Source organism: Physeter macrocephalus, chromosome 21 (genome assembly GCF_002837175.3).
Source record: "Physeter macrocephalus isolate SW-GA chromosome 21, ASM283717v5, whole genome shotgun sequence".
In the NCBI taxonomy this organism is placed as follows: Eukaryota; Metazoa; Chordata; class Mammalia; order Artiodactyla; family Physeteridae; genus Physeter; species Physeter macrocephalus.
Genome location: NC_041234.1, coordinates 16,806,052 through 16,825,748, shown reverse-complemented (window position 1 = coordinate 16,825,748; position 19,697 = coordinate 16,806,052). Strand labels below are relative to the sequence as shown.

General features: G+C 37.6%; 1 protein-coding gene across 13 annotated transcripts in view; it reads left to right on the top strand.

Annotated features, from left to right (window-relative positions):
• Positions 1–19,697, top strand: part of DMD (dystrophin) — a 2,398,628-nt gene that overhangs the window by 558,435 nt on the left and 1,820,496 nt on the right. For all 13 annotated transcript variants that reach the window (XM_055081921.1, XM_055081920.1, XM_028482834.2 and 10 more), the window contains 2 exons: positions 9,177–9,269; positions 16,163–16,335. In XM_055081921.1, coding sequence (XP_054937896.1) covers positions 9,177–9,269; positions 16,163–16,335 — 266 coding nt within the window. The remainder of the gene's footprint in view (positions 1–9,176; positions 9,270–16,162; positions 16,336–19,697) is intronic.

The following is a 19,697-nucleotide window of genomic DNA, read 5'->3' as shown; positions in this document are numbered from 1 at the left end:
ATAGTGTCTGGCCTTACATTTAGATCTTTAATCCATTTTGAGTTTTTTTTTGTGTATGGTGTTAGGGAGTGTTCTAATTTCATTCTTTTACATAGAGCTGTTCAGTTTTCCCAGCACCACTTATTGAAGAGACTGTCTTTTCTCCATTGTATATCCTTGCCTCCTTTGTCATAGATTAGTTGACCATAGTTGCATGGGTTACATAGGGTTCTTGTTGTCGTTAAAGTGGCATTCTATATTGCCAGGTATAAGATACATAGTATTTATAAAAATTCAAGTTAAATAATATTATATTGAAAGTGTGTATGCATTTTATCTTACTCTATCTTGTGAAATCATTTTTGAGGGCAGTTTTATAGAGGGCAGCAAATGATGCCCTCTAGTATACAATATTCCATCTACGAAATTTTGCTTAGTTTAGTTATAAGAGCTACTTTGCCAAAAAGTTTAGTTCTGCACCTTATGTTCAATAAGACTACCTGCATTGAAATTTCTATTTTGCTATATTTGGTTCAATATTCTTTCACCATTTTAATGTTTATATTTCCTTAACATTATGAGATTTTTTAAAGTAACTGCTTAAAATCTTTAGTGTCAAAGAGGAAATGTATAAACAAACAAAAACACAGTTCTGTTAAGAGTTACCTTGTGATGTATGATTATCATAAATGCATCCAAAATAGAGAGAAATTTTAACTCATTTCACTAGTGTTTAAGCAATTTGATAAAACAGTCCATTTTTTAGTCTTTGTCCTCAACACTGAATATGTGGTATATGGTGGATGGTGAAAAATATTTAATGAATGACTAAATATGTAAAGCTTAGTCACTGAAGTTAGAGGGGTTAATAATAAAAGATTCAATACATGCATCTTTCAATGGCAAAAGTGGGTATGATTTTTGCCCATAAGTCTTAAAATTTTATATGAACCTTAAACACAGTATAAAAGCACATGCTGCAGGGCAGTGAAACTCCTTTGCTTTTTCTAAATTTTTGATCTTTTAAATGCATTATATTTGGAAGGATTATATAAATACTTGAGGAATTTCTCTTGAATATGGAGAAGTCTCTTTAGCTTGACTACATGATGGCAGATGTTTTATAAAAGGCACTTAGCACATTTAAAAAGCAAATCCTATTTGTCTTGAGTGTTGGAAAGAGATTCTCTGTTATAAACAGTTTATGAGAAAGAAATGTATGGATCTGAAAGAACCAAATATATAGAAGGTAGAAGTATCTGCATGAGGTCTATCAGGAGGGCTGTTTATTTGATAAATCCCAATGCATGGTTTTTCCCTAAATGTTAGCTATTGTTTAAGATTCTGGTTAAGGAAATCCACTCACACTTTTAAAGATGATATTTCATGGTCCCTTTTATAATCTTATCGTTCTATGTGAAGTTATTTTATAAGATTTAATCTGCAGCATTTTTCGGTTATTTAAACGCACATACCAAGACTGATAAGTACAAAGACTGCTTAACCTTATCCCTTACCCCATGCCTAATGAAAATAAAAGCTCAGATTGTATTCTGCATATTAAGGAACAAAAGTGACTCCTCCTTAGGATAAATCTTGAAATCTGAAGTGATCTGGAAGAACCACATCCTTTGAAACATATGAGGAACCTCCTAGCCCTGACCGAGTATCAACTGGCTGAGTGATACAAGATGTGTTTTCATTAGTCCCTGTAGTTATGAAATGTCCTTCTCAGTGGTTGTCTAAAAAGGCAAAAATATCATTTATTGGAAAGATGATGGTTCCTTTATTGAATGAGATATAACTTTCTACAACATCCATGTTAGGAATGCAAATGCTTAAATTATTTACAAACTAAAACTGGAAAAGTTTATCCATCTCCCTGCCACCACCAAACATGTCAAAAGCATGGAAAAATTTGTAAGAGATTTATTCCTTAGAACCTTGTCAGGTATATCAAAGGAATATCACTCCCTTGCATTTATTTATCTTTTTTCTTATCTTTTACCTCTGTTTTACCCTGAGAAGTTCCATTTTCATTATTTGACCTGGTTATTGCAATTTTTTAAATGTCAAATGTTCCTCATTCCAAAGTCACTGTGTGCAAGTTTATGTCTGATGAACTCATTCTGCTTTTCTTCTTCCTGTAAAGCTGATCAAAAATAATATAAACTTGTCTAGGTCAGTAATCTCCTTTCACTAAACCATTACATTTCAGGTTCATTTTAAATCTTATGGTTTTCCTAAGTATTCTTAAATCTTACATATATCAGTATTATATGTATAAATCCTTTCAATATAACCACCGTGGGCTCTCTAAATTTAGCTTGTAGAAAATATTACTGACAATGCTAGATTGCATCCAAGCCTTGAAGGAACTGGGGATAAAACAAAACCTCAGATAAAACAAACATTATTCTCTTGACTAAGCAATGGAAAAGAATTGTTCTTCATGCCCAGTAGTTAGTAAACTCTTTTAGTAGGTAGAACACCAGGAAGGAGCAGTGCTCTCTGAAATACTTATATATTAATAATATAATTACTAAATATAAATTTTTGTACAAAATCATATATTTTAGTCTAGCTACTAATGTGGGGACCGAATAGGAAGTCCCTTCAATTCGTGTTCTCACACCTATAAAATGGATAACAATAGACTACTGTATTCCAAAAGCCAATTCCTTAAGTTTCCTAGGTGCATTTTTTTACAGCCTGCTCATCCTAACCCAAGGGATTTTTTCCTATGAGTTCACATTTAAATATTCTGCTGGAGCCACGGTAAGGTTCCATTAATGGTGAGGGAATTCCTTGGTGGTCCAGTGGTTAGGACTCCACACGCTTCCACTGCAGGGGGCCCGGGATCGATCCCTGGTCCAGGAACTAAGATCCTGTGTGCTGCGGTGTGGCCCAAAAAAAAAAAAAAGCAAATGGTGAGAATTTTCTATATATTCCAGAATTATGTTTGAGTAAAACATCTTCCACAGATAACACTGCAAAACTCTGAGCCAGAATCTAATGTTACTTTCTAAGTAGAGTCTTAGGCCTGTTTGCAGGAACTCTAAAGCCAATCTTCATGTGGAGGTGAACTTGTTTCTGCAAAAATTCAATGCATGCTATTTAATTTTCACACATAATGTCAATTTTCACACCTATTCATTTGGTATCAGATGCTTTCATTCTGCAAAACAGGGAAGCATAACTCTGGGCCTCCTCAGTGACCTCAAGATTGAATTGCCTGCTATTTTGTGCTTGTTACACCCACACACAGACACACAGAATCCATTTATTAGCATATATGTCATATAAATGGTTTTTGTTTTGCTTACTAGATAGACACATAATTATTCATTTAACATAGATATTAACATATTTTAATTTTCCCTTTTCATAGTTATTTGGAAATTAGATTGATAATCCTTGGAAGATATAATTCCAGAGCATATATTAGGAAAAAACTACGTAAAAGAAAACAGAGAAGCAATTGTGCGGCATGGTGATGATTATTTGAGAAGAGCTAGTAATGATTTTAAAAAATCAATATAATTCATAGCTACATGGTGAGATATGGGGCATTATTAACAACATCAGGCATACGAAAATTGAGAGTCAAATGGGTTAGCCATGAAAATGAACAAATGAAAGGGATTATTGTTTAGTAAAAGCAATAGTCAATAGAACCTGAATAATATGCCATTTTCTGTAGACTATAAAACCTCACAAATTTGTGTTTATAGGATATCACACATGCACACTCACACATACACTGATCATATGAACAGGGAGTTTTTTAGTTCAGATTAGGGAAGAAGTTGGGAAGAAAGTGGGGCAAGCAAAATGGAAAAGAAAACTTGTCTCAAGAAAAACAGGAGATAGGCATGTATAAGGTCTCATTCATGCATTTGTGTAAAATAATATTTGTGTGGTCTTATATATAAAGAAATACAATATTTCTAAAAAAGAACAAAAATGAAATTATATATACACACATACATATGTACATATACACAGACACAGAAAACAGTACAAAGATTAACATATAGTTTACCACTCAAAAAATGGGGATAGTTATGTTTCTTACAACCCAACTACAGGATGACAAAATACCCACCTATGACAACACGACTTGATCAAATATGAACCTTTAGAAAGGAATGATGATTGGTAATAACTGCAGTGTGATAAGTGTTACCCTCTAAGGCACACACAGTTGAGAATATATGAGTGAAATACCACTTAAAAGCCATGCTATTTACTCATTGCGCCCTATGGCAAGCACCACCAACAAAACTGGCCTACTGGATAGGATGGTATAGTGAGTAACACTGGCAATAAAAAAAGTGAACTAACAAAATATAATTGCAAATCAACAGAAAGTTACATAAATTGGATTGCATTACTGTAACTGTCTACAGAATATCCCTGTAAAACTAAGATTTACTACTATGCTCTTATTGTTTATTGAAGGTTGACAAAAGAAATGGTCGAATGGTTATCACTGCATCACTTGTAAAGTTGTAATTAAAGATGCAGTATATTACTATAAAATGCACATTTCTTAGAGTTGAGAATTGTGAAAAGGTTTGTTGTCCCTGACAAAAATGTAAGCGTCCTTGTACTAGTTAGAGACATTTATAATGAATCTCAGCTAGTTTTTTCTCAGTGCCCATAAGAATTAGCCAAGATCTGTTCAACTTCTCTGGTATTATTATTTTTCTACCTCATAGTGCCCTAACTTGTTCCTTGCATTCCTTGAGATTTTTTTAAGACTCTTCATAATCCTGCCCCAGATTGTTTAACAACTTCACACATGCCACCTTGTCCCTGAGTACAACACTTCTAATTCCCAATCATGTAATATCTTTTACGCTTGCCCCCCATATCCTTAGTCACATGTGTCTTCTTGGCATGCCTTCCACACCCCCCCCTTTATTTGTTCCACTTTTATATTCCTTCTTTACAGATTCGGTCAACAATGAATATTTCCTCTTTCTTTTGCTTGCACTGTCACAAAAATTTCTTTTTCTCTACTGGGCGTCCATGAGACAAAGTTGCCTACCTAATTTTTTCCAGTGGTTATAAATAAGTTTTATTGGAACACAACCATGCACATTCCTTTAGATATTGTCTAAGGCATGTGTGTGTGTATGCACCAGTGGCTTCTTTTTATTATTTATTTTTATTGTGGTAAAATGTACATATCATATACATTACCACTTTAAACATTTTTAAAAATTGGTGTACCATTTTAACCATTTTTAAGTGTACAATTGAGTGGTATTAATATTATACATTCCCCTATGTATGCAACCATCACCACTATCCATCTCCAGAACGTCTTCACCATCCCAAACTGAACCTCTTACCTGTTTAAAAAAACTCTGTAATCACCTCTCTCTTAGCCCCCGGTAACCTCTATTCTACGTTCTTTCTCTATAAATTTGACTATTCTAGGTATCTCACGTAAGGAGAATCATATAATATTTGTCACTTTATGGCTGGCTAATTTCACTTAGCATAATGTTTTCAAGGTTCACTGATGTTGTAGCATGTATCAGAATTTCCTGTCTTTTTAATATTGAAGAATACTCCGTTGTATATATATACCATGTTCTCTTTATTCATCTGTCAATGGATATTTGGATCATTTCCACCTTTAGGCTATTGTGAATAGCTGTGAACATTGATGTATAAATATCTGTTTGAGTCTCTGCTTTCAATTCTTTTGGATATATACCTAGAAGCGGAATTTTTGGATCCTATCTAATTTTAATTAACTTTTATTTTGTGACCTGCTATTAGCCTGTGAGCTTTTTGACAGTAGGGGTTCTACCTTAGTCTTCTTTATCAGGCCTGAGCACAGTCCCTGATATAATATAGATTGGATTTTAAAAGGGATTTTGGGGGGATAAATAAATGGAGGAATCATCTCCCTGCTCACACAGAGAACAAGCTTATGAGAGTGGATAGGGGCAGCTGGTATCTAAGTGCCTGTTGCTTGCTGTTAGTCTCCCCAGGATGATCCCTATGGCAAGACTAAACTTAACTACCAGCAGTGATTCCCCAAGTATATCTATTTTCTAAAAATCACATGTTCTTTATTTAAATAATTGAATCTTCAAAAATATATGGTCTGATTCTCACTGTCACTATAATTAAGTTCCAGAAAGCAGGAGTATTTTTCCCTTTTGTGTTCTAAGTACATCAGTGCCTGACATATGAATTTGTTGAATGAATTTATCAGTAAATCAATTCTTAAATTTATAGCATCTTTTCCACATGGAGAACTCCTCCCCTCTACTGCCACATGAGGAATCCCTAGATGAAATGTAGATGATGGTGCTTTCTTGTTCAGGAGTTATTAATCTCTCCTGGGATCTAAATTCTAGAAACTTGTTGTATCTACTTTGTATAATTAAAATGAAGGTATCATGGCAAATTATTATTTGCATGTATAGGAAAAAAATCTATGTGAATGCTCAGTAATTTGAAATTCTGATATTTACTTCAGCACTGAATTAGGAAAAATTTGCATGGGGGTACTACTAAAATTCAGCTGTCCAATGAGAAGCATTTGCATTGTAGAAATAAGCAGATGTGTAATGTGTTACAATGGCAGTATCACCTTGACTTTCCTATACCCAAGAAAATCAAGGTCTTTCACCTTAACCAGCTTTCAGGACTTCTGCTCATCCACTCTTCAATACAGCCTTACTTAAATGTCCATTTATATGCTGTCCATTTACTTCAGGCTGACTTCTCTGTAATGTCCATGTGGTACCATCCTCACATGTAAACTATTGCATAGCTTAGTAATACCCTCTACTATAAATTATGTGTGGAATTAAACTATGGACTTGTATCTAGATCTTGTATCCTTATTTCAATGATTCTACATTTTCTGTATCAATTATTTGTTTTAATCCAATCCACCAATAATTTGTATATAGTTGGGATATAAAAATAAATGTAAGTATTAGATTATCCATTGAACCTACAAATAAGTTTACGTGGGGAGTAATTGGGAGTGATTTGGCAATGAAACTGAAGAGTAGCCTTTTTATTATTTTCACCTGGATTTCCCACATAGCTCCATAGTTTTAAAAGTTATAATTAATAGGATTTAGAAAATTAAGATGAATGATAAGGAATATATTTTAGTATTGAGTGAGAAAATGGTAAACCCATCTTACTGGAGGAAGAGACAAGAGGGAAAGATAGATCCAAGTGAGACTTAGTTCAGTAAAGGTTTAGAGCCTGAGAGAATGAAAGGTTTAACCAAAATGAATCTCGGCTATTTAGTGAAGCTATCTAGAGGAGGATAAATGGGAAACTCTCTCAGGTCAATACCCTCAGGACAAGACAAAATGGCAGAGTCCTGGAGACAGCCAAAAGAAAAGTCAACCCAAGGGCTCAGTGAGCCTAGGGATAGTAAGTAGGGAGATAAATCTGAATTCTCAGCCCTCAACCCTTGCTCTGACAGTTTCAGCCCCATTGTATAGACCTTAATCTGAAGTTGCATATTTGCTTTATTGTGATATTCTCTCTATTTAAAGTATCCCTGGATACTAATTTTTAAAGTTAACCTTTTTCTTTGAGATAATTGTAAATTCACATGTAGTTATAAGCAATAATACAGAAAGATCATGTGTACCCTTAACCCAGCTCTACCCCAATGGTAACATACATTAAAATTATAGTATAAGATTACCATGGACATCAACATTGATACAATCCACCAGTAGTATTTATGTTTCCCAAGTTTTACTTGTACTTTTGTGTGTGTGTGGCCACGTGTTTTTAGTTCTTTACAGCATTATCACATGTGTACATTTGTGTATCCACCATCAGAGTCAAGTGCAGAACAGATCCGTCATCACAAGTATCCCTTGTGCTACCCTTTTATAAACACATCCACCTGCCCCTCCCACCCCACCTCAGTTCCTAACCTCTGGCAACTGCGACTCTGTTCTCCATTTGTATAATTTTGTCTTTTCAAAGCTGTTATATAAATAGAATCATACTGTATGTAACCCTCTGTGATTGGCTTTGTTTTTTTCACTCAGCATAATGCCCATGAGATTCACCCAAGTTGCTGCATGTATCAATAGATGTTCCTTTTCATTGCAGAGTGGTAGTCCACGGTATGGATGCACCAATATGTTTAACCATTCACCCTTGTATGGCATCTGGGTTGTTCCCAGTTCTTGGCTGTTACAAATAAAGCTAGTATGAACACTTAAGTATAGGATTTTGTATAAACAGAAGTTTTTATTGCTTTAGAATAAATGCCTAAGAGCCCGATTGCTGGATTGTATGGTAAGCACATGTTCAATTTTGTAAGAAATTGCTGGTAATGTTTTCCAGAGTTGCTGTACTATTTACATTTCCACCAGCAAAGCATGAGTGACCCAATTTCTCTATATCCTCATCAGCATTTGATATTGTCACTATATTTTTTAAACTTTTTCCATTATGATAAGTATGTAGTGTTAACTCTTTATGTTTATAATTTGCATTTCCCTAATGGCTTGTAATGTTGAATATCTTTTCATGTGCTCATTTGCCTGATGTTTATGTGTAACCTGACTCCACCTAAAAATGTTAGGAGCAAGAAGGACAGGAGATGGGATTTGTCTTGAAAAAATAAACCTCTGCCAGATTTTAATTCCCAAACCCAGTCCTAGATAGAGAAAAGAGAGCTGGCCATTAGCTCCATTGTTTAGTAGAGTTCTAACATGTATTTCTAAAGCAAGGACATTTTAGTCAAATGCAGGCACCCCTAATTACAATAGCACTCCTCTGAGCTAGATAAAAGGATTGATGAAATTTCTATTTTTGAGTTTCAATTATGTCCTAGGAAGCACTTTTTAATTTTAGGCATCCTTTTTGAGTTATCATTGTTATATATTTTATTTGGAGATACTCTTATTGGACTCTTTAATCTGCAGTAATTTATATATACACTAAAAGTACACTCATTTCCTATCTCTTTGTAAATGTGTTTGGGGACACTTGTTTGTTACAGAAAGTGCAGTTACAAATGCAGTTTGTTTCATTTTTAGATTATTCTTAAAAAGCTATAATGCTGCTTAGGCTCTGGAAATAGATAAATGCAATTACCTTTGCATTTTTTTTTTTTCTTTTCGAACAGACATTTTGTCTCCTTCCTTCAAATGTTTCCCCTTTATCTTTAACAGGTTGATTTAGTGAATATTGGAAGCACTGACATAGTAGATGGAAATCATAAACTGACTCTTGGTTTGATTTGGAATATAATCCTCCACTGGCAGGTAAGAATCCTGATGATTTTTTTTTTTGGTGGAGGAAGGTAACGTTGCTGATCCTTCCTTTCATTTTTACCATTGATATGCAAAACATGTATATCTCTAACAATACAAAGCCCATCTCCATAGTGTTGCCTTTTAAACTGGGATGATTGTCATCTGCAATGTGAAGTATCAGCCGATTATAAAACAGGTTCTAGCACATTTGCAGGAATATTTTTCTAACTTTTATTTCACTGGGTACAGATGAGGCGAAAAAAAAAAAAAGAGACACCTCATCAATAGGGTAATAAAAATACTTTTCACAAATAGGTCTTCTATAACTCACCTAAAAGTAAATCTGCATAGTTTTGTAAGAAGAGGGGCATTTTTCCTGTTAATCACTATCAGATGAATAAGACTTTGTGAATCGTGTGTATTCTCAATGTAAACTAATGCCAATAAAAGATTATTGGGATACGATGATCTGTATATGTGTTATACAGAAAAACTTACTTCATAGTCTGATTTGGAAATTGCATTTTTTCTGAACCACCTCAGCACAGGGTCTTCTGAATGCCTATATTTACTGGTCGTCTGCAAAATGGATCACAGATCACTGGTTTAGTGAAGAGTATATATTTTTTTAGTCAGACCGACAAGAGCTTAAGTTTTAACTTCCTCATTTACCATCTTAGTGACATTGGATATAATGTCATCCCTTTCTGGGCCATAATTACCTCACTATCAAAAGTGAAAAAAAAATGAACACGTATATTTCTTGTCAGGATTAAATGAGAGAATATCCATAAAGCACTCAGTACAGTGTACCATTTTCCTTAGAGGCGTATCATACTAATAACTTTTTTTTTTTCCACTCATATTTTAAGAATTTGGAGAGTAATTGAGTTGCCGGCTCTTTTTACTGGTAGAGATTACTTTTTTATATAACAGCTCTTTTTGAGATATAATTTATATATCGTAAGTTTACCTGTTCTATGTGTAAAATTCAAAGTATACCAAACTGGTTTAGTTCTGTTGCCCAGCACTTCTCAAACTATTTTGAGGAAGAAACAGTTTCCCCCATCTGTCAAACATTTTAGGATATTTACAGAGTTGTACAATCATCACAACAATCTAATTTTAGCACATTTCCACCACCCTAAAAATAAATCTCATGTCCATTTACTATCACTCTCCTCTCCTACCCCCAACCCTAGGCAACCATTCATCTATTTTCTGTCTCTATATGTCTGCCTTTTTGGACATTTCATACCAAATGCACTCATACAATATATATTCTTTTATATCTGTCTTCTTTCACTGAACATAATCTTTGAGGTCCATTCCTATTGTAGCAGGTATCACTACTTCCTTTAGTAAGGTTGACTTTTAACTTGAATTGTAGATTGGTCCTGCTCGGAGTCAGACAGCATGTAGACCAGAGGTATACCTACTGAACTCAGTACCCATATTGTTCTCCCAGTTGACACCCATATTGTTCTCCCAATTGACTCCCATATCTTTTATTGTAAACACTCTGAACTGGCTCAGTCCTATTTCACAGCAATATGGGCAGAGAGAGAGAACAACCATAGCGGCTGACAACAGAGAATAGCTCATAAGAGCCTCAAATGAGCCCAAGATTCTCAATTCTGGGCTTTTTTCATGTAGCGATGGTGTCAAATAGAACCAGCAAGGCAACATGGGGCCCCCCACCAAACTGGTTTCCTTCTGTTGCTCAGTACTTCTCAAACTATCTTGAGGAAGGAGCAGTATTTTCCCCCTTTTCCGTTGTGTGTAAATTACAATAAAACTGAAGCATTAGGAAAATGAAATAAAGAGACACATAAAACCCAAGCTTCTTTTTTATCATTAAACTCAACCGACATAAATAGGACTCTGTAAAATTGCTATGGAAGTTTCTAATGGACTGTCAACTGTTGTATTGATATTTATCTTATAGCCTCGTAACAAATTATTCATGGAGAGACCCCAGCTTGCAGAAAACACTCTGAGTTGCGCAGATGGCAGTCATGACAAAGCCAGCAGGAGGACTTAGGCGTGCTCAGAGCCCCAAAAGGCTATTTTAATTGTATTTATCACCCAAACTGTCTCTCATATGATCTCACCCTTTCTTATCTCCTCAAAACCCTTTCCAATTCCATCTCAACTCACTGCAGGATAGAGTTTAAAACCACCCTGTCTGATATTTTCTTCCTTTGTTTGTGCGTGTGCTCATTTTTTTAATTAGCATGTGGAAGGGCTTTCACATCAGGAATACCAGAAGGAATGCTTTTGCAGTCTTTCCTAGTCTGAGACTTCTCTTAGAGTCTTCTGTTTTCCATCTATGTCCTCAAATCACCATATCCTTGTGATTGCAAGGATGTAGACTCTTCCCAGCCTCTGCCTCTTTATTTTATCTCTCTTCTATCACAGTGCCCTGTTCTACTAAAACTACTAAATCACTTTGTAAAAGTTCCTCCTGCTCGATACTCCTCATCATAACCCAGTGAATCGCAGAGGATATTTTCACCAAGAGTGCGTATTTGCCTCTTTATAAAATAGTCAAAGAAGCCCTTGAGTCTCAGTAAAGATTAAAGGACACACTGGCCAACCTAATGTACTTTCCAGATCTATCAGATTAAGAATGACATGAAGAGATGGAAAGATATGAATCTTTGGTTCCAGTGTCATATACTATGTTATTACTATTGCTGTGGAGGCCTTCTCTCTGAACTTGCAGAAACTCAGGAATGCCAACCCCATTTCCCCTGTCACTGTTTTTCTGGTTTCTACTTAAATGAAATGATTTGCCTGAAAAATAATGCCTGTATCGAGGAGTAAGCAGCTTTGAGCAAAATTGCGAAGCAGACAATGTGTGTTAGTTGTCCCTTTCTTCCTTCCTTTTAAAGTGCAAACCATCCTTTTTAGTAGGGGCGGGGGGTCACCTCGGTTCTGGGAACCAACTGGAGATAAAAACATATCCTGCTAATGAAGCTGAATCTGGCCTGTGTACCCCGACACCAAATTAATTCTCAGAGACAGAGTTTTGGGTGAAGTAGAAAAGAATATCTTTATTGTTTTGCCAGGCAAAGGGGGCCACAGCAGGCTAATGCCCTCAAAACTGTGTATCCCAACCAGGAGGGGCTAGTGAGGAGTTTTATAGTAATTGTTCAAAGAGGGTGTGACCAGCTTGTGGACATTCTTCTGATTGGTTGGTGGTGAGGTAAGTGGGAGTCAGCATCATCAACCTCCTGGTTCCAACCCGTCTGGTGTCTAGGTGCTTGTGGGCAGCGCACTGTTAACTTCTCCCACCTGGTGGAGGTTTCAGTATCTGCAAAACAGCTCAAAGATATTGTTATGTGTATCCCTTGAGGAGGAACCAGGACCCTGCCCCAAGGCTGTACTATTGTTTCTCTTGACTGCTCCTCCCGGGTCTCTGCATCCCCTCCCTTCCCTAGTTAGCAATTGTTTGAATCTGCTTGTTGGAACTCAGGGAAGGTCATGGAGGCTGAAGGAAGCCTATTTCCTGTAATCAAAGAAATGGGGGACACAGGAAGGCTTTTGTGCCCAGGAGTCCCACAAGGTCCTGCTTGGTATCACTAACAGTGGTGTGCTCTCAGAGGTCAGACCCCCACCTTTGCTGGCTACCTCAAAAGAAATACTCAATTCCAGGGCTCCTTTACACTGGAATGTTTATGTTATTTATTATGTGCACAACAGATAAGAGAAAGATGGATTTTGCGCTGCTGAAAGCCCTTACTGTAACCTCCTGCCTACCTAGTGCCTTCTGGGCAAAACAGGTCTCGATCTTCTGTAGGTCTTTCACACACTACCATCCATCCCTTGTAGAAGACTATTCCTCCCTCTCTTCAGTCCTACCCCTCTGCTGTAACTCCTTTTAGTCACAGGATGGATTCTGGGAAGCAGACTCTGAGTTTGGCAGGCAGGTTGTTCATGGATGCACACCCAAAAGCCTTCTTGAACTCCATGGAGAACTGGGAGCTAGAATGAGCCTTTAGAGTTGTCATGAGTGGGGCTGAAATGGTTGAGTCTTTATACAATTTCCCTTCATCAGTTAATAAGGTGGGCTGCCCTAGGTGGGATGTGACCATAGGTGACATGCTTGTGCAACTCAGGTAGTTCCTGAGGGGACTCATGGGTGATGTCTGCCTCAGGACAGCTGGAGAAACAAGCCCGTCCTTAAAGGAGGATCCTGGTAGTGCATCTCCAGGTCCATCACACCTTCTTTGCCCCATTAACTCCTAGTCATTTTTTGAAATCAGTGCTCAAAGACATTTCATTTTTTTTCCTTTAAAAAATAGATGTATAGCTGTATTCACCCACACACACATATTTATTTATATTGATTCTTTCTGTCTTAGGGACAGTGAGATTCCCCACTGAGGGTGGGGAATTTTTCTGCTTAAAGACTCCCATAGGAGCTTCTCAGTGTTTGACTGAAGGTTGATCCTTAATAAAGATTTCTTGGTAACTCTCTTTTCTGTAGGAAAAGAAGAACTGTTATCTCACATTGCCCTTTATTATTTTTTTTTCTCAGCAACATTTGCACCCAGGTAGAAGCAACAGCAATGAGGCTGAGGCTGATAAGCTGAATTAGTGACATAACGATGCTAAAGGAGCTTTGGATCGAATACCATGTCCTTTAACATTATGTGCATAGAGGGCAGTCTGGCCAAGCATTTCACAAATGAATCCCATTCATCATTGGAGGGTTGCCTGATCAGTGCAAATCCATCAACACCACTGAGCCAGTGTCTGCCGATTCCAACCCTGGTTCAGCACAGGACACACAGTACACATCCTGCAGTCTCTGTACGTGGAGGCTGTATATTTTATAACTTTAGAATATGATGAGAAAAATTATATATCTTACATAACTATTTGACCTATTTATTCAGTAAGTAAGTGGCTAAATAAGCAGGTCAGGAAGGAATTAAGAAAACTGGATAATCCACCCCTAAATAATAGATTCAGAAATCAAGGGATGGTGACAAATGTATGCAAAGATTTCACATCTTCACATCAATCCAACGTTTACAAAACATCATCTCAAATCCTTTTCAAGTATTTTAAAGTTAGATTTAATAGTCTATCCTAAAATTTGCATTGAATCTTTCATAAAAGGATTACTAACATTGGAGATGTTAAAATATGTGTTTTCCCCGAAGGCATTTGTTAACTTCTGCATGGATGAAGAAGCAAAATAAAATGTCATATTTGGGATACACAATAAATATTCATCATTTGATCAAATGTTGGTAGTATATGGACCTTATACTGCCCGAAAGGGAAGCCCTTGGTGGTCAAAACGAATCACATTTACTTATATACTTCCTTTAAGTATGTGATAAGGGGACTGACATATTAAAGAAGTACCCTAGTAATGATTCCTTTAATAGAAAATGTAGACGGTCTGTTCTATAATGAGGTGTCAACGGCATTCTCGAAACCCAGAAAATGGATTTCTGCGGTAGCTGAATTAGAAGAGTGACAGTTGGAAGTACAGCAACCTGCCGAGTGGCATTTGCACTTGCACACAGCCTAGGACACAATCAAATGGCCAGAAACCAATTCATGAAAATAAGACCGAACCTGGCCTTTTTCCCCTTTTGCACAGTCTTGGTTTCCGCTTCCCTTCCGGGAGCCGGGGGTGGGAGGCGGGGTGGGGCCCAACTGACGCTGCTACGTGGCCCCCAGACCCCACCCCCCCAGGACCCAGCGGCCCCTCCCAGTCCTGCACTCCTGGCTGCGTGCCCTCCTCAGCTCGCCCTGAGGCCGGTAAGTGCTGGCGGAGTCGCGTCTCTCATTTGGCCTCCGTCTTCCTCACTGCGCCCGTGCTGGGGTCCCTGCTGGCCCTTGGCTTTCTCCTTGCCGCTGCCACCCTGCTGAACAAGTGGCAGGGCTTGTGTAGGCCCTGAATGGACTCCCTACGCGGCGTCACAGCGGCCTTAGTCTCCTTCACCATCTCCGTCACAGCTGTTGCTTGATGGGACGGGGCTTCGGAACCAAAGCCCAGGCGTTTTCTTTGCCACCATGCTGTTTGCACTTGACTTCTACTTGATATTTCACAACGTGGCCGAATTTCTCAAACAAGGGGACTCTGCAGAGGTGACCACAGCCCACACAATGGAAGTAGGGAATTCCGACTGTGACTCCGGACGTGGTCAGGGTGCCGTGTGTTGGGAGGGCGGCTGTGATTTCTCAGAGTAGCAGTGCGAGTTGCTGACGGAGCGGGACCTCCTCACAGCCCTGAGGTGACGTTCCTGAGCCCAGCACACAGGACGGCACCCCTTGCGTTAGCACTGTCTAGCCGCTCTGCACGTGAGGGCATCTTGAATGTTCCACCCCGTCTCCCCACGTGTGTCTCACGGACCTGAAGCCCTTTAACCTCTCTGCCAAAAACAAGTACAACGGGACAACGTGCGTAGAGCCTTGTTACCTCCCCTTCCACCCCCGCACCGCCCCGACTCAAGAGAAGCAGTTCATGCTGTGGGCAGAGGAACAGCTAAGACGGAAACCACCACAGGGCCAACCTGCCAGGCCCCAGTCGTTTTTGTCTGCATTTGGTGCCCATGTTCATGACAGGCACTTTGTCCAGAATGATCCTTCCAAGATTCTTTTGTTCAAGGAGCACTAGCTGCCTCTTCTTTCTTGAGGCAGGGAGAAAACTGACCTTTGCCCTGTCATCTAGCAGTGAGTGAATCTCGGTGCCCATAACTGGCCAAGCATTTCGCAAATGAATCCCATTCATTTGAGGGTTACCTGATCAGTGCAGATCCGTCCGTCATCACCACTGAGCCAGTATTTATTAACTGAAGATTAGAACATTCAGGTTTAAGTTTGTGTGCTTCTTGTTCATGCATTTCCTTATGAAAATATCTTTCCACACGTAGGTCAAAAATGTAATGAAAAATATCATGGCTGGATTGCAACAAACCAACAGTGAAAAGATCCTCCTGAGCTGGGTCCGACAATCAACTCGCAATTATCCACAGGTTAATGTCATTAACTTCACCACCAGCTGGTCTGATGGTCTGGCTTTGAACGCTCTCATCCACAGTCATAGGTAAGATTATCGAGACGTTGAATAATTTTTAAAAGTATTGATTTAGAGTCTGATATCTTTTTCTCCAGGATGGTTCCTGATCATTTCCCACTATGCAACATGTTATTTATGTGAACCATATTGATCTAACCATCCATTGGAATGTACTGAATAAGAATATCCTATTTTTATGTGATATTACACTTAGTTGTTGAAAAGTTAAAACTATCAGAGCATGAATGTGATTATGGTGGAGGGGGGGGTATCAATATCTTTGAAATTGAGACTGCCGGAAAATCAAGGTTATATTCTAACTTTGCTAAGAATGGAGTTGGTCTTTCTATACAAATGTGTTAGTAATGAGCTTCAACTGTAGCGTTAAAAATGGTTGTAGATCTTATGTGAGTGGCTGTAGTACAATTAATTACCACCATCAGATTAATAATGTGAAAAAGAAACATTTCTCTTGTCAGATACTTAGATAGCAAATACCATAAGGCCCTGTATGTGTGTATATATATGTATATATACTTATATTTCAGGGTTAAAAGAGGCTCTGAGCATCTTAGCAACCAAGGCAAAGAGCAGACCACAATTAATTCTATGACTCAGTGCTCAGAATATCAAAAGAAACAATTGCTCTGGAACAGCAAAGCAATTGCTATAAAGCATGAGAGTTGTTCTGTTGACCTTCGTAAAAGGAACTCAGTGTGACATAGTGAACCAAATGTCCTTAACTATATTCACGCTATTATATTTTCTAAGATAAAATAGTTGTTTGCTTTTTCTTGTATAGAGAAGCTCAGTAAGTGAATTAATAACAGTTCAAGAAAAAGCAAAACAACATGGTAAATACATACATTATATATAATGAATACATTCATATATATTGTATGTATAATATACATTTACTCTAAGGAACATCTGCTTTGGTTTTCCTAATACCCATCTCGTTTACCCAGCCCAATCCCCAGGGTCAAATACATTGCCTTATTAACTGTGTTTGAAATGCCACTGGACTGCATCTGCCCTGATTTTCACTGCAGCTTATCTTTTCTCGCTTTGATCTTTCTTTTCTCGACGAGTCTAGTCTCCCATTTTCCTATGCCAATCTTCCTTCTAGAAACGTCCAGAATATAAATTTTCTTCCTGGTTTACCAGTCCGGGAGCAAATGCTCTCTAAATAAGCATCTTTGTCAGGTGTCTTGCTCCAGCTGGGTTTGATTAACCCCATCTAGACTGAGTTTCCAGGTGAATGGCTCAGCAACCTGACTTTGGAAAGGAGGCAGGCTCACAATTGGCATGTTAAGCGATGTTAATATGTTGTTTTTCCTGAGTGTGACAGGAAGAAAAATATTCCACAGCCTCAGTACAGCCAGATGAGAGGGGATAGAGACGTTCATTCTGCATTATAAGTCAGTGTTCATTTATGCAGCCACATGCTTCACAGTAAGGACTGGAACATATTGATCTTGCTGTTCATGTATACATTTGCAGATGAACAGAAATATCGAGGATCGGGTTATGCGGTCCTTGTTGGCTCGTTAGCATTTTCTTTTCAAGTGGAAGACTTCAGTCCTGCAAGCGTGTTCACAGACTACATTTGTTAATATTCTATTTCATGATTTCTGAATGCATTTGTAAGTAATACAATAAACATATCCAGGTTACCCTGTCACATCTGTCTCTGACCTACTCTTTGTCTCTCCAAATATCTACATTTATATATTCTTTTGTCATACTGAATGAATCATCAGTAACTACCTTCTTATACATAACATGGTTACTTTTCAAGAGGTTTCTCACAGTTGATAATGCTCTTTCATGAATCATCTCCCTCTTCTTTTTGTCTCTGACAGATGAACATATTGTTTATCTAAAGAAAAAGAGAATGGTTGAACTGTTTGTTCCAGGGTGATTGTCACTGGAACACTTAGGAATGTCATGAGGTGTCCTGATTTCAATAATTGAAAGACTGTAGAACAAAAGCATGAACTTGATAACGAACATAGGAATTGACAAAGAGCCTTGCCAAAGATCAGGCTTTTAGTGACTTTATATTTCTTTAAGGCTAAATTTTATCTTAATATGTAAGAAATTAAAAGTATTAAATTAAAACACAGAGTTCACTACAGTGCAGTTAAAAGGAAGCCAGATTCTACTTTCATGGGAAAACCAAATGATAATTGATTAGAAGTATGCTCAAAATATGCAAATAAGTTGCAATAAGTATAAAGTTGCAGTTAAATTTTCTTCCTAATTTCTTATTTTAATTTATTAGCATAGAAGTAACATAGCATGTGGTTTAAAAAAATAAGTCAAACATTAGAGAGGGAGGCAAAGGACAAAAAGAAACAAAATGTGTCTTCCTGACCTCAGCCCTATCCCATCACTCTCCACTTCCTAGAAGTAGTTACTGTCAGCAACTTCTTTTATTCTTTCTGACGGTTTTCATAATTATATATATCTATTTCTTGATTAATTCATTTCTGACAGTAGATGGATTTATTCCTTAATATGAAGCCCACAAATATTACATCTTATCCCCATCTGTTTCCTGATTTCATCACTATATTATAATCATTTTATTCTTATAATTGTTGCCTGTGTGACTTTAAATGACAGTGGTATACTTAGTTTCATCAAGTTTAAACAAGATCTGTTGACCACCTGAAATGAAGGTTGAGGAAATTATCAATCATACATACTTCCTCCTCTTCTCTCCTCTCCACTTCTGTCATTATATTGTTATTCTTGCATCAACAATGTTTGTAACATTTATATCTCTTCTATAAGTATAGGTTCTTGGCTTGAATCTGTACATTGAAAATGTATTACTGTTATTTTATAAATATAATTAACCTTAAAGTAATAGAAGTTAGTGTTTTTAAGCAATTATTATTTTGTAGGCCCTGTTCTAAGTAAAATAACCCATCTGTTTCTCATGACATACATGCTGTCATTGTCCCCATTTCACAAATAGGCAAATCACATAACCTCTCTGTGCCTCAGTTTCCCAAAGATCATTTGGTTATGTCAACCTAAACAGAGATAAACGGAGGCAAGGTCAAATGATCAGAAATTCAGTTTATTCAGGAACAACAGAAGAATTGCAATTTGGGAAACACATGCTGTAACAATTTACAGGCGAGTCTGTTGGCGGTTTGGGGCAGGCTGTGTGTATGGGCAAGGAGCACAGAGAGGGGGCAGTACAGCCGGAGTGCAAGCAGTAAGTTCATTGACCTGAGGATGGGGAGAGATTCTTGGTGGATGTTCATTGGTTGGGAGATAAGGCTTGATCTTCTGTAAAACAGGCGTTCATAGAAAATCAGCCTCTGAATTCTTAAGTTCCGTTCTTCTGAGGACACGTGTGGGAAATTCTC